Source organism: Vespa crabro, chromosome 11 (genome assembly GCF_910589235.1).
Source record: "Vespa crabro chromosome 11, iyVesCrab1.2, whole genome shotgun sequence".
NCBI classification, from domain to species: Eukaryota; Metazoa; Arthropoda; class Insecta; order Hymenoptera; family Vespidae; genus Vespa; species Vespa crabro.
Genome location: NC_060965.1, coordinates 1851509 through 1866900, shown reverse-complemented (window position 1 = coordinate 1866900; position 15392 = coordinate 1851509). Strand labels below are relative to the sequence as shown.

Below are 15392 nucleotides of genomic sequence, written 5' to 3'. Positions count from 1 at the left end.
AAAGACATTCATTTACTTCTGCATTGTAGACTATTATACTTATCACGTAAATATATATATATATATATATATATATATATATATATATATATGTGTGTGTGTGTGTGTGTGTGTGTGTGTGTGTGTGTGTGTATTAAAAAAAAATAGAAAGAAAGAAATACAAATAAAAATATTTTGCATAATTGAATAATTATACAATAATTTTTGTCATCATATATTATAATGATAAAAAAAAAAAAATTTCTTATAAGATCATGAAACAAACGATAATAGAACGATGAAACGATAAATACAAGACATCCTGTATATTCATAAAACATTCGTTCGTACGTAGATGAATGTTGACTAAGGAAAGAAAGAAAAAAAAAGGAAACAAAAAAAAGAAAATAAATATTAAAAAAAAAAAATAAAAAAATAAAAAAATAAAAAAAAATAAAAAAAAGAAAGACATTATAACGTGCCGAGACACATTTGATACTCGTGGACGAAACAAAGTGGCAACAGCCTACGCGCGAAAGAATGACGTGGTGGACGGATGTAGAAGGGAATTGGCGCAATGACCATAACCAGCCACTAATTTGACAATGAATGTGCGACCTTTCCCTTCGCCATTAAAATAACCAAACGGTAAAAACAACATTAGTAAAAATAATAACAACGACGATGAAAAAAGAAGGAAAGGAAAAAAGAAAAGAAAAATTAAAGAAAAAAAAAAAAAAAACTAGAATTCAACAACAGCGACCTCTAGAAAGACGCGCCATGTTGATTGAACGACGTGACATCTGTCGGATAAAATTTACCATTTATAATTTATAATTAGTTAATAAAAAAAAGCCACTGTCGTAAAAAAACAAAGAAAAAAAAGAAAAAAAAGAAGGGTGAAAAAAAATAACATAACAAGAGAAACTTCTGAGTAAGTAAGAAGGGCCATGTTGATTGTTCGAGGCAACAACTGGTTTAATAAAAAAAATAACACTTATGAAGGAAGCCATTTTTGTTTGTCCAGCTCGCGAGATAAAATAATTTATTTAACGAAAGTACTCTTGTTAGAGAGACAAAGAGTATTACATTATTATTCTCGTATTTGAATATGAAAGTAAAAAAATTATTATATAATTTTGTATATTTCTATCTTTCTCTCTCTTCCTCATACACATATACACACATGCGAGCGCGCGTGCGTGTGTGTATATATACACTTTGTCTCTCTACCCACAAGTTATCTTTCTCTTTCTTTCATCGAACAAAGATACCCACTCATAAATAACTTAAATCATTGAAGATATGATATATTATAGTATTTTGCTTTGTCAACGTTCCAAACTGTATAATAACGATCATAATAACGAATATATCAAGAACTATTACCCACGTACATATACGTATGCAACGTATGTATGTTTGTATTTATTTATGTACATAAGTATATACGATTCATCGCGCTAGGGAAAGTGAGTTTCCTGTTGAACATCAAACAAGTCAAAAGGAAAGAATTTATTACAATTTATTATTTTATTATTTATGTATTTAATTGTCATTTAAGACAATGCTTATTATAATGAGTTTCGTTTTTTCGTACAACCTTCCAATGATTTAATTAATATAAAACTATATACACGGATATATATATATATATACTTTTTCATTGTTAATTCGAACAATGAACGATTTAATGAATAATGATCTAACATGATCCAATCCTACATCTATTTTCTTTGTCTCGATAGATTTTCTCATTTCTAAAAAGGTTTTCTCGGAAAAATTCGCTTCGTAGATTTTATACGATTTATCTGTTAGATTAAAAAAAGAAAAAAAAAAAAAAGAAAAAAAAAGAAAGAAAAAAAAAAGAAGGAAAAAAAGAAGAACAAGGAATTCAATGGTTCTCAACCGAAACGCGCCATTGAACTCATTTCAATCGAAATTTCTGTATGATCACATTTTAAAATCATATTGATGAACCCTGCTTGAAATCGTTCATATGAAATAATAAAATAAAACAAAAGAATTGTTCAATCGCGTAGATTAAATTTAATTAAATTTTTTGTAAATAATAAAAATATATTTTAAATAATTCGTCGACACCAAAGTATAATTTAACGATCTATTTCTTTGTCGTTGATCACGATGCACATAAACGTTGAATCGAAGCTAATAAGGTCATAGTAATCTACTCTCCTCCATAATACGACCTTGTCTCCTCGTTTCCGTACTTCTACGAAAGACAGTATAGCATCTGTTAGGTTCATCGACCGGTATATATATATATATATATATATATATATATATATATATATATATATATATACCTTTCTCTCGCTTATTCAATTTTATTTGATCATTCTCTGAAAGGTTTCTCCTCTTATCCTAGAAGAAAACTATGTTACGTGAATATATAAGACTATGTCCTTGGTTTATAACCAAGAAATGTTACATCTACGAAAAGACGACTTAGAAATTTTATTCGCTACTTATGTAAAATAACATAATTATGTAGAAAATACGAGGAGTATATATATATATATATATATATATATATATATATATATATATATATATATTGTATATGTATTACATAGGAAATCATACTAACGAGATTTATTTTATAGATCTTGGTCTTCATTTTGTATAATTATTCCAATAATTGAAATTAATTAATTTCGTGATATTTGAATTATATATATGTATATACATTTTATTCTTTCATCATGTTTTTCTTTTCTTTTTCATTATATCGTAAACGTTTAATTTAAATCTAATGCATTTATTTATTATTTCATTTCTATCTTTATTTCTAATTTATCGTCGATGTTATAAACTTTTTACGTAATTTAATATTAATTTCTCTTTTATTTTTTTTATTATATATATATTTTTTAATAGTACACACACACATATGTTATAATTTTAACCTAATTTATTTTTTTATGATATATATATATATATATATATATATATATATTTTTTGTTATTTATTTTTAAATATCTATTTTTACTTTAATTTCTCATTTATCATCGTAATACTTACAGCAATAACCTATTTACGATTATTCAATAATATTTTAATTGTGTTAAATTATCGTCGATGTATTTACACACAAACACACACATACACATACGTGCACGCGTTTTCCCTTTCATCCGTTTATTCAACGTTATACTCCGTTATAGTATATCATTTTTACGTGCTATAATTTCTTATGTTCGATTTCGTTTCTTTTTTTTTTTTTTCTTTTTTTCGTAATTATTCTTTTCTCTTTTCCTTAAATTTATTATAAAATTAATACCCGTATTCAGCAGAAAGCCTATTCTCGTCTATCTCTCTCCACCCCCTTGCCCCCCAGGACAATCACTTTCCCCACTTGATTTCTTTTTCTCCTCTTAGTATTTATTAACTCTAACAAGGGGTTCTCTATTATATTTCATTTCGTCTCTCATTTAGCATCATGCCTTGGTAATGATGATCGGACGGATAAATTTTCATTCGCTCGGAGAAGATTATCGCTTCATCCTGTGGAAAGATAGGGTAGAGAGAAAGAGAGAGAGAGAGAGAGAGAAAGAGTGTGAATTATTATCGGACTTATTTCGAGAATTTAACGATTGTGCCTCCTCCTTCTCCTCCTCCTCCCATCATGCTCCTCTTCATCCCCCCGATCGTCACGATCGTCAACCATTTTTTATTGATGATCATTTTAAATTGAAGAAAAAAAAAAAGAACAAAAAAAAAAAAAAAAGAAAAATGAATCTTTCAATGTCCTTTATCTTTTTTTCGTATCTATCGTAATCTACTTGTTTTTTCTTGTTCTTTTTTTTTTCCATCGTCACTCGATTTTTTTTTTCATTATTAACGATTGACCCAAAGACCATTATTATTATCATTATTATCTCATTTTATTATTATTATTATTATTAATATGTATTATTTAATAGAAATAAAAAGAATTTCTTTATCGATTAATCTTAATCTTTAATGGATTATTTTATAAAATCTGCCAAATTAAATTTTCATAGATTGGCGTTGAAATTTCTTTGTAACTCTTTTTTTTTCCCCACACGATCGTAAACACCTGTTCGAAAAAAGAAAAAAAAAAAAAAAAAAAGAATGTACTCATCGATCATTATATTTTCTATTGGTTATTTAAGATCTATCTAACGATAAGAACGATCTATCGAACGAACAAACAAACGAACGAACGACCGAACGAAGATTTACTGCGAGAGGAAGAATATTCATAACTGTACAATCGTATTACCGTAATGTTGATTTGCATACAATCAATCGACTAAAAATGCGAGTCGAAACTGTAGATCTCTTTTGATATATACATATATATATATATTTATATATATATATATATATATATATATATATATATATATATATATATATAGCATTATTTCTCCGACAAGGAGAATTAATGGGGAGTATAGTTAGTTAGAAGTTTTCTTGTCTTCGGAGATGTTAAAATACGAACAATATAATAATTTCTTGTTATAACTAACTAAAGGAAAATAGAGAAGGATATAAAAAGAGAGATAAAGAGAGATAAGGATAAAGAGAAAAAGAAAGAGAGAGAGAGAGAGAGAGAGAGAGAGAACATTTTATTTTCTCCTCCGCATTCCTATTTGTTTCAGTGACCTTTTTTCTCTCTCTCCCTCCCTCTCTCTCTCTCTCTTTGTTTCATTTTCCTTTTTCTTTTCACACAAAGTGAAACGTGTAACGTATGTACGCATAAATTACGTTACGAGTAAACGACCGATCCCAATAATTATCGTTTACAAATACGTTTGAACGTTTGTTTTACGAAAAAGTGTTATTAATTTTTCAATTAAGAAATATAAAAAAAGAGAGAGAGAGAGAGAGAGAGAGAGAGAATATATTTCGTACGTTTTAATTTTCAATTTTTTTCTTTCAAAAGAAAAAAAAAAAAAAAAAGGAAACACGTGAATATTTCTTATCTGATAAGGTCGCCATATTGTTTTATCTTTTCTCGCTTTTCGTCTTTCCGTATTATTCGAAAATGCGAAGAATACCAAGGTATCTTCTTTCGTAATTTCATTTATAATCCTTTGATATTAAATAATTGCACGTATGTGTACATGCGTGTATGATATTCTTTTCTTTTTAATATATATATATATGAGGATTTTTTGAGACTCCGCGCCATATTGTTTTTACTTATTTCTTTATTTACTTATCTCATTCTTTCGAAAAACTTAAGAAATAACGAATAAATTTATTATCGACGGAGGACGCCATCTTGAAACGATAGATCATTTCCTTCTCTCTCTCTCTCTCTCTCTCTCTCTCTCTCTCTCTCTCTCTCTCTCTCTTTTATTTCTCTTTTTTGAAATTCAAATTCCTAAACGAAAATTTAAATTGGAAAAAAAGAATAAGAGATAAAAATAAATAATTAGATAGATAGATAGATAGACAGATAGAAAGAGAAAGAGAGAGAGAGAGAGAGAGAGAGACTTGTATACTCAGAAGGGAGAGAGAGAGAAAGAGAGAGATACACACATATACACGTGACGAATGAAATTAATGGACGTACCTATTGGTAGCATCGATGGCAAAACGAGATTTCTCGTTGTGGAAAGGCGTCCCGAACGTCATGACGGAACAGCTCGATAAACTCCTCCGTCGTTCTTCTTGAGAAGAATTCTTCCGAATGGAGGACGTTCGTAACCGTCCGTCGTTGTTCCTTTTGGCGTAGCTCGTAACACCAAATAGTTCGGTTAGTCAGCTGATCGCACGATTTTTCATAACCTCGCTCACGGTACGCATCTTTTTAATAGATTTATACAAACGTATATACGTGCAAACCACCACCTCCTCCTCCTTCTACTCCTCTTCCTTCTCCACCTTCTCTCTAATTCTATGTCCTCTCAATATCAATATTAATTGTATTTAATTAATTTAACTCAAATATATATATATATATATATATATATATATATATATATATATAATCAATGATAGATAAATTTATGTAAGATTAAAAAGGTTGGACTTTTTAATTTCTGTCAATTTGACCTTTTTTCTCTATCTTCTTTTTCTTCTTCTTTTTCTTCTTCCTTCTTTTTCGTGGAAAATTGAGATTTGAGTTAACGGTATCAGCTTCTTTTTCTTCTTCTTTGTGTACGTGTGTGCGTACGTGCACTTTTGTTGTGTGTGTGGTGTGTGTGTGTGTGTGAGGGAGAGAGAGAGAAAGAGAGGAAATTCAACAAGAACAAGTTAAAGTGCAATGACCTTGCTTGCACTTATACGAAGGCTTCACGATGATCCTTCCTTGTTGATAAAATTATCTTCCTTTTCTTTCCTTGTTCTTTTTCTTTTTTTTGTTTTCTTTTTTTTTTTTTTTGATTCTATATCTCGTTTGATCTATCCTCTTATACGATCACACACACACACACACACAACGATGACGACGACGACGACGACAATAATAATAAAGAGAAAGAGAGAGAGAGAGAGAGAGAGAGAAATGATTTGATAAAATCAATGAAATAAAGGAAAAATAGGAAGATAATAACGATCTAGGGAAGTTAGGACAATTAGACGTGTTATCGTGTATCCCCTGTCTCGAAAGGGTAAAAGCTTTAATAAGAGATAATTACGACGATAGATGCTCGCGGCGCGGCGTCTGTCGGACGACTGACTACCGAGGAGTACCGAACGCTTGACACGACCAACGCCGAACCCTTCGCCGTCATCCCCACCACCGTCACCAACACACACACTGTTATTCTCTATCGCTACTAACCGCTCGAGCTACCCTCTGTCGAATCGCTATCATACTTCTCTTCCACTTCATTCTAAATAATGTCTCTTTTTCATACTTAACGATAAATTAATTCTGATGTTGAATATACACACACACACACACACACACATATATATATATAAATAAAATGAATGCTCTTTATTCGAGTATATTACATTATTTTTCCTTCTTTTCTATTTTTTTTTTCTTTTTTTTCTCTAATACTTTTGGTTAGAATGCAATAATAATAATAATAATATACATATATATATATTTTTTATATGTATGTATGTATGTATGTAGAACATTTCAGAAATTTTGTGATTTTTTCAGAGATTATTTTCTTTTATAGAAATAGCAAAAAAGAAAAAAAAAAAAAAAGAAAGAAAATAGAAGAAAAAAAAAATTAATTAATTTTCATAACGATCAATTGATTCTTTTTTTTTTTTTTTTGTATGCATATACGTACGTATTATAATGACAACTGGGTTAAACTAATTCAAATAAAAAATTTTCAGACCGAAGCAATTTTCAGACTGACCACTTGAAAGAAAATAATTAATTTATAAAGAAACACACATTATATGATCCAAATATAAAATGGATGCAAAAAGTAGAAGGGAGTATAAATAGAGAGAGGGAGAGAGAGAGAGAAAGATAATAAGTGATTAAAAAATCCGACAAAGGCTTGATGATAAGACCAGGTAAGGGGTTGAAACAGAGAAAGGGGTCGATGAAAAGCATCGGTGACGCAGTTCCGAACATTCCACCCCAATGTGTCCTCTCGACGTCACACTATTATTTTCAAGCCTATTTTACCCGGTCTGTGTTTGTCATCCATCTAATGGATACTTTTCAGATATTTTCCAACATACGATATATATATATATATATATATATATATATATATGTTGTATATTAGCATTTGAGAACAAACGATCGTAAGGATAAAGGAAAAAGAAAGTCAGTCAGTTAATCAATCAATTCAGTTTATCTATCTATCTACCTATCTACCTATCTACCTATTTATCTCTATTCAACTCTGTCTCTCTCTCTCTCTCTCTCTCCTTCTCACACACATACACATATATACAGAAAGAAATTGTCATACGATTCCGATAGTGTTCGAGAGATCGCGACAGACGACCGTGACCTTGTCTCATATTTCAAACAAGTTTATTATATAAATTGCCAAACAAGAAATAAACTGGGTGCTTATCTTTCATCTCGTTGTAATTTGCGTTTTAATTATGCGATAGGAAAAACTATCGTGATCGATTATGGTGTATACGCATATACGTCAAATTATCTTGGACAAACGTCAAAATATATATTTCCAATAATACACCGACCAAACCTCTCACCAATCCCTTCTCTCCTTCCCCCGATTGTCTCCAGTCGACAGGACGGACGGAAATAAAGTAATACTGATCTAACGACACTACGTAATAAATAAAAGATGACGTAGGAGACAACGAACGATCCTAAAAATATTTACAAGTACGATATCCGACAGATATATCAATAACTGTGTCATTTATTTCCTTCTCTCTTTTTTTATTAGTTGTAGGGATGGATATAGAAAAGAAAAAAATCGACCATAATAAAAATGATATCATTACAGAATCATTTGATTTTTACATATCATTTTTCGCTCCCCTATCCTATCCTATTCTATCCTATTCTATCCTATTCTATCCTATTCTATTTTATCCAGCCGTCCTCTACTTATCCATTTCCAAAATACTGTTTACAAAACTTTCGAAATTACTACATTCATTTTTCTCGTTTGTTTTTTCTTTTTCGAGTAAATGTTTGCTCGGACAATGATAAATGATAGAATAATGATGTATTAAATAAAATATGAAGTCGTCAATTCGAAATATTGTTTCCACGATATATGCACCATATTGTATGGACATAAACTGTGCCTTTTACCGCTGAACGACACGATAATAATCACTATGTCATTCACATAGTGAGTTGTTTGATTCGCGCGTTTTGCTAACCTCCCATCACGTCCCTCCTCAATTCCCATCGCCAACCTCTCTCTATCCCCGCCCCCGTGAAAAACTTCTTTCATGAACTTTCGAAACTTTTTTTTGTAAATATTTGATTGGAAAATTTGATATCGAATGGATCGATGGAGGAACACAATGATGTAACAAATGAAATATGATGTCAGGTGGATAGGAAGAAAAAGGAATAAAAAAAAGGAAAAAAAAACAAAACAAAACACATATATCTATAAGATATCCGCCATATTGTATAGATATTTATTATCATTTTTTCCCTATATCTCTATACATTCAGGACAAGGATTGATTGGAAGAACAACAGATATAATAAATAAAACATGAGGGGGAGGGAAGCTGGTGGGCTGGGAGGGAGAAAAAGAAATAAAAGAAAAAAATAAATTCCCTAGGAGATATCCGCCATATTGTATTTACATACGCCATATTGTTTTTATTGTACTATCATACCTTTTTTTGGCCCTATCGCCTGGACAAATACTATAATTGTGGTATCGTTCAGGAGGTCAACTGACTCACGTTTTTTTCTTCTTTCTCCCACCACCCTCAATCCCTCCCCCTCAAATTCCTTCAACCAACTTCTGAAATACCACGTGTGTCATTTCTCTCTCTCTCTTTCTCTCTCTCTCTTTCTCTTCACGTAGACGTTGGCTCGAAGCCGAATATTGCGAACACGAGAAACGATTTGAAATCGGGATGGCGAGGAAGGGAGGGGGGCTTTGGTTAGGGTGGGTCGAGTGGGAGGGAGAAAGGAGAGTAATGAAGGATGGGTGAGGAAGGATTGGGGAGGTGGAAAGTGATGCTGGAAAGAGAGGTTTGGGTGTCTTTAGAGTGGATTTTGAGTGGAGTAACTCTAGTGCACTGCATCATCGTGAGATGTACTGAACGAAAGATAGAGATAGAGATAAATAGAGAGAGAGAGAGAGAGAGAGAGAGGGATGAATGCATCGTTTGTGTTCGTCCAACTGCTACAGCTGTGCGCCTACATATCACATTGGAATTTGGATGATAAAGAATAGGCTTGAAGTTGATGTTATCGACGTAAAGTGTACCACATTGTTAATGCTTCGTGACTCTCTCTCTCTCTCTCTCTCTCTCTCTCTCTCTCTCTCTCTCTCTTTCTCTTTCTCTCTCCCTCCTTTCTTCTATCATTTCTAACTATACCGTTTACCTCCCCCGCCCAAACTCTATCTCTATATTTACATACTTTTCTATCTCACTCGCACGAATTACAATTTTTTGATATTTGTCGATTCCGTGTGTGTATGTATACGCGTGTATGTATATATATATATATATATATATATATATATGTATAAGTACATACATATGTATGCAATTATTTTCGAATGAAGTTGTCCGTGAAATAAATCTAATCATAGACCAGGAAGAATAATATATTATTTCTAATTTTGGACATAAGCACCTTAGTAAACAAAATGTATTAGAAATAAATTCTAACGAGATAGGATTTCTGATGATCAAAAAAAAAAAGAAAAAAAAATAAAGAAATAAAAAAAAATAGAAAATGAAAGAAAAAAAAAAGAAAAAATATAATAATAATAATAAGTCGAAAGATTATTTTCTTTTTTTTTTTTTTTTTTATTTTTGTTTTACAGTTTCATACAATCCCAATCCGGTGATTAGAAAAGTTACTTAACTGGGAAAATAATTCTTTTTTTTTTTTTTTTTTTTTTTTTTTTTTTTTTTTTTTTTTTTCCTATCAAGGTTTCACACATTATCCTAGTTGATTATGTAACGCGGATATTAAATTACTCTTTCTTAGTTTTTTTTTTTTTTTTTTTCTTTTTTTCTTTCTTATTTAGTTCCGTAATCACTATCACGGATATGCTAATATCAATTTTAAATTTAATATTTTAATTTATTGAAGAAATCGATTGAATGTATGTTAGGTATTTCTGTCTTCTCCTTCTTCTTCTTCTTCTTTTTTTTCTCTTTTCTTTTTCCCAAAGGAAAAAAAGCAATCACGTTTTACGATTTAGACGAAGTTTTTAGAACAAAATTGATCTTTCTCTCTCTCTCTCTCTCTCTCTCTCTCTCTCTCTCTCTAAGTCTGTTTATATCGGATAGTTTTAGGAAAGGTTAGTCTTTTTTAATTTTCTTTTCCTTCCTTTTTATTTTTTATTTTTTTCTTTTTTTTCTTTTTAATCTTTGTTTTTTCTAAGCAAGGAAGAAGAACGCTCTATAAGGAAATATCCCGCAGTATCCTTGAACCTTCGATCTTAACAAGCGTAACCATTTAATTCGACTAGGACTACGAATTCCGGCGTCACGCGAACATTCTAAACGCGCGTGCCACGATTAGAATCTCTCTTCTAATCTAACATACATATGTTATATATGTAAATACATCCGGATATATAACAGTAAATATATATATATATATATATATATGTGTGTGTGTGTATTCAAGATACATTCGATAAATTTATATAATTTATATAATAGATATATATATATATATATATATATATATATATATATATTTATTGAATTAAGTTTATTAAATTACACTATTACAAAAAAAAAAGAAGAAGGAAAAAAAATTTATATTATTATTTAATTACTGTTATATTTCTTTTTAATTTTTTCTAAAAATTTTTATTCGTACAATCCTTTTTTTCTTTCCTTCATATTTATGCACTCATATAAGTAAAAAATTTTAATTCAATATATTTACATACGACAACGATTTATATTATAAAAATAAAAATTATTATATTGAAAAAATAAATTTTTAAAAATTAAACTTATTGAATTATCATTACTATTATTATTTTTATTATTATTATTATTATTATTATTAAAGAAAGAAAGAAAAAATAAATTGGGATCTTTCCTCGTCGCCTTTTTCTTTTCTTTTTTTCTTTTTCAGAAAAGAAAAAAGAAAAAATCAGGAAAAGTTTATATTCTACTTATTTATTTATTTTTTTATTTATTCATTTTTTTTTTTTTTTTAAGGGTTTGAGGACAATTTTTTTTATATGTAAAATTTCTTTTTCTTTGTCTTCGCATATACATACAAATATATGTGTGTGCAGCATATAAATGGCATAACGTCATGATAGGGTTTTCAAATGGTTGTAATAGTCGTTAATTAAGAGAGCGCAACGAACGGGGTTCCAGTTAATTGCGCGCACCAACCTAAGTAAGGGTCAATGACCTCGGAAAGAGAGTACAATGTACACCATCGAGGCAAGGTCAATTAAAAGGGCGACCAACTTATGCTAAGATTCATTCAATCATTCGTTCATTTATTTATTTATTTATTTATTTATTTATTTATTTATTTTATTTAATTATTATTTTTTTTTTTTTATTTTTTGTTAAGAGGAGGGTGCAATAGACGAATATCGTTCCCAATGAACTATGATTGTTATTATATATATGTATATATATATATAAAAATTTTTTTTTTTTACATTGATTCAATTTTTTTTTCAATCATTTTTCCTTCTCTTCTCTTTTTCATTATAAATAAAATTAAATTATCAGAAAATCAATTGCGCGTTCGTTCAATTTTTTTTGCGATTTGTACAATTTACAAAAAAACAAAGAAAAAAAAAAGAAAAATAAATAAATAAATAAATAAAAAATAAAAAATAAAAAAAAGGAAGGAAAAAAAGAAAGAAGAAAATGAATATTATAAACTCCGAGGATAAATTAGATTTTCTTTTTGTTTTTTTTTTTTTTTTTTCTTTTTTTTTATGGGGATTATTCAGATTTTTCCGACGAAACGGAAAGATACGTGGGAGTATGAAGGATTGAAAATAAAATAAAAAAATAAAAATAAAAAAGAATGTTAGACGGGAGTCACGTTTCTTTCCTAGGAATCTTGGAACCCACACAAGAAATACGTTATATGGACCAACGCATGGTTTCCCATTGGACCCTCAGGAGGACGAAGATAAAATAAGAAAGTGAAAATGTTTGATGGCGATATACATACAGCGTATGGTGTTACCAAGAAAGAGAGTAACCCCAAATCCCAAAAATATTCTCTATGTTTCACGTGTCGCATGATTCATTGGAAGTTTTCGTTAATACACAGTGTGTCCAAAAATAATCATATACGTTTATCAAATGCGAATAATTATTTTCTAAAGTTAAAAGATAGAAAAAAAAGAGAGAGAGAGAGATAGAATTCAAATCACAAGTTACGTAATATCATTTTTTTTTATGTTAAGTTACGAAATTAATTGGTTAATTAATTTTTTTTTTTTTTTTTTTTTTAAGCAAGACATGCAAATTGAATTGATCGTTTGTTCCATCTATGCATGCATATGTAAGATCATATACACGAACTTTTTATATATATATATATATATATATATATATATATATATATATATATATATATATATATATATATATATATATATATATATATCGTATAGATAAAAATGTGTACTGTAATGATCCAAATAAAGTTTTACGAGTTAAATTCTCTAAAATAATTATATGTATAATTATAATTGAAATGCAATAAATAAAATTTGCAATTGTTGCTATTATTATTATTATTATTGTTGTTATTATTATTAATTACCTTTTTTGTTTTTGATTAATTAATGAGACACAATATTAATCATAGCGTTGATTTAATTATGATTATAATATATATATATATATATATATATATATATATATATATATATATATATATATATATATATATATATACACACACATATATATATGTATATAAGGCGACCCAATTTAATTAGGCAAACTATTCCTCGTAAAATGTTGTTTAGTTAAAATAAGAGGATGAATCGATGCATAAGAGGAAAACATAGTTATGCTCTTTAATTCTCAACGAATCCATTTATAAATCGACTACATCAACCTATTTCACCGTCAAAGATCGTTTTTACTGGCCAACTGCCCGAAACCAATTCTTTATACACCGTGATCCCAGTTCCCTCTCATCCTTTCATTTTCTCATTCCCCGAATAATTATTTCTTATTCCTATAGGAACATGCGATTTGCGAGAAATAATTCCAATAGTAACGATTTTAAATCTCTAAATCGGTATATCGATAAGTCGATAATGATTTGGAATAATTTATACTTTCTCGATACTATTTATTATTATTGTCAAATTTCACAAATTTTGTTTTCATCAGAAAAAAAAAAAAAATGAAAGGAAAAGAGGAGAAAAAAAAAATATGGTGATCGCAATTCATATGAAAATTCTAAGTGATATACCACGGACAATAAGATAATAGAATAATAATTGATTAATCGTGCAAACGATATCAAAAAGATTGTGCTCGGTCGGTATACCGAGAAGAAGATCGCGTAGAATCGGTTCGTCGGTAAGGAAGTTCTCTGTCCAATTATCACCAATCTTTCTCAATGAACTATACGAATTTTTATCATCGTCGATTCGTTCGTTCTTCCACTTCTTCTTCTCCTTCTTCTTCTTATTCTTTCTCGTTTTTTTCACAAAGGAATCCTTTTCGATGTTATCGAAATTTTTTGTAAATTTTCGAATAAATTCTAAACCCTTACGAATAATCGTAAAGATATCTTCCATTTTTATTTTTTACTTTTATATATATATATATATATTTTTTTTTTGTTTTTCGTTTCGTTTCGTTCTTCTTTCTCTCTCGTTCGCGCTTTTAATATAATCGTTTTTCGTGATCGATCGATCGATCGATCGATCGTCGCGTTGTTTCGACAGTACCGTATCTCACTTCGCACTGCCAACTGCGATCTAAGCTAAGAAGATCATTTTGATTACCTAACCTCTCTGTCTCTCTCTCTCTCTCTTTCTCTCTCTCTCTCTCTCTCTCTCTCTCTCTCTCTCTCTCTCTTTCGTTCGACATTAAACATCGTCATCGGTTAAAACTATGCCACTCGAATTACGAAATCCTGATCGTAGATAATTTTACATGAGTAAACTTGGCATCTTCATAATCATTATTCGCAGTTACATTTTACGTATTTACGTAAATTTCAATTATCAATCTTCGTTTAAAAATGTTCGACAAATATATTACAAACAAACGTAATATAAATTTATTCAACGAAAATCTTTTCCTGTACGATGTATAACATTCTGCCGACATTTTGTATTTGTAAACTATTTTTTATTATTTTTATTGTCTTTATCCTTTTCTTCATGAAACAGGACGAAATTTTTTCCACGAAAGTATATAAAACCATTTTGAATTTTAAACTGATCATCATCGATGAGTTTCAATAAAAATTTATTATCGATTTATTATATTTATCCTAATAATACCTTCTTCGAAAGTTTATACCGCCATTTGTCGTGCACGACGAATTTATAGATAATGGCGTCCGTCGCCATTTTGTAATTATAAATTAATCATCCGATATATATAATAATTTCATTTATCATTTACTTTATTCTCATGATATTATTTCAATTATCGGATTATTTATTCGTTCTTACGTTTACGACGTTACGCGTTCGACGTTACGACGGATGAAAAATTTTTTTTACGACGGGCATTTTGAATTTTTAAAGAAAAATAAAAAGAACGTTAGAAATCAACTATCAGGACACGTAGGCTGTTTCGACGTGTTCGTGATGCT

General features: G+C 29.3%; 1 protein-coding gene across 6 annotated transcripts in view; it reads right to left on the bottom strand.

The window, feature by feature from the left end:
• LOC124428086 (nuclear pore complex protein DDB_G0274915-like) overlaps positions 1-15392 on the bottom strand; it is a 54537-nt gene that overhangs the window by 27616 nt on the left and 11529 nt on the right. Inside the window, exons 1-2 of one of the 6 annotated variants that reach the window (XM_046971705.1) lie at positions 6035-6797; positions 5553-5876 (exon numbers count right to left, since the gene is read on the bottom strand). The exons of 4 other annotated variants lie outside the window; for them this stretch is intronic. In XM_046971705.1, coding sequence (XP_046827661.1) covers positions 5553-5614 — 62 coding nt within the window. In that variant the 5' untranslated portion in view covers positions 5615-5876; positions 6035-6797. Of the gene's footprint in view, positions 1-5552; positions 6798-15392 lie in introns of those variants that run through there. One more of the 6 variants, XM_046971704.1, reaches the window with a different exon arrangement.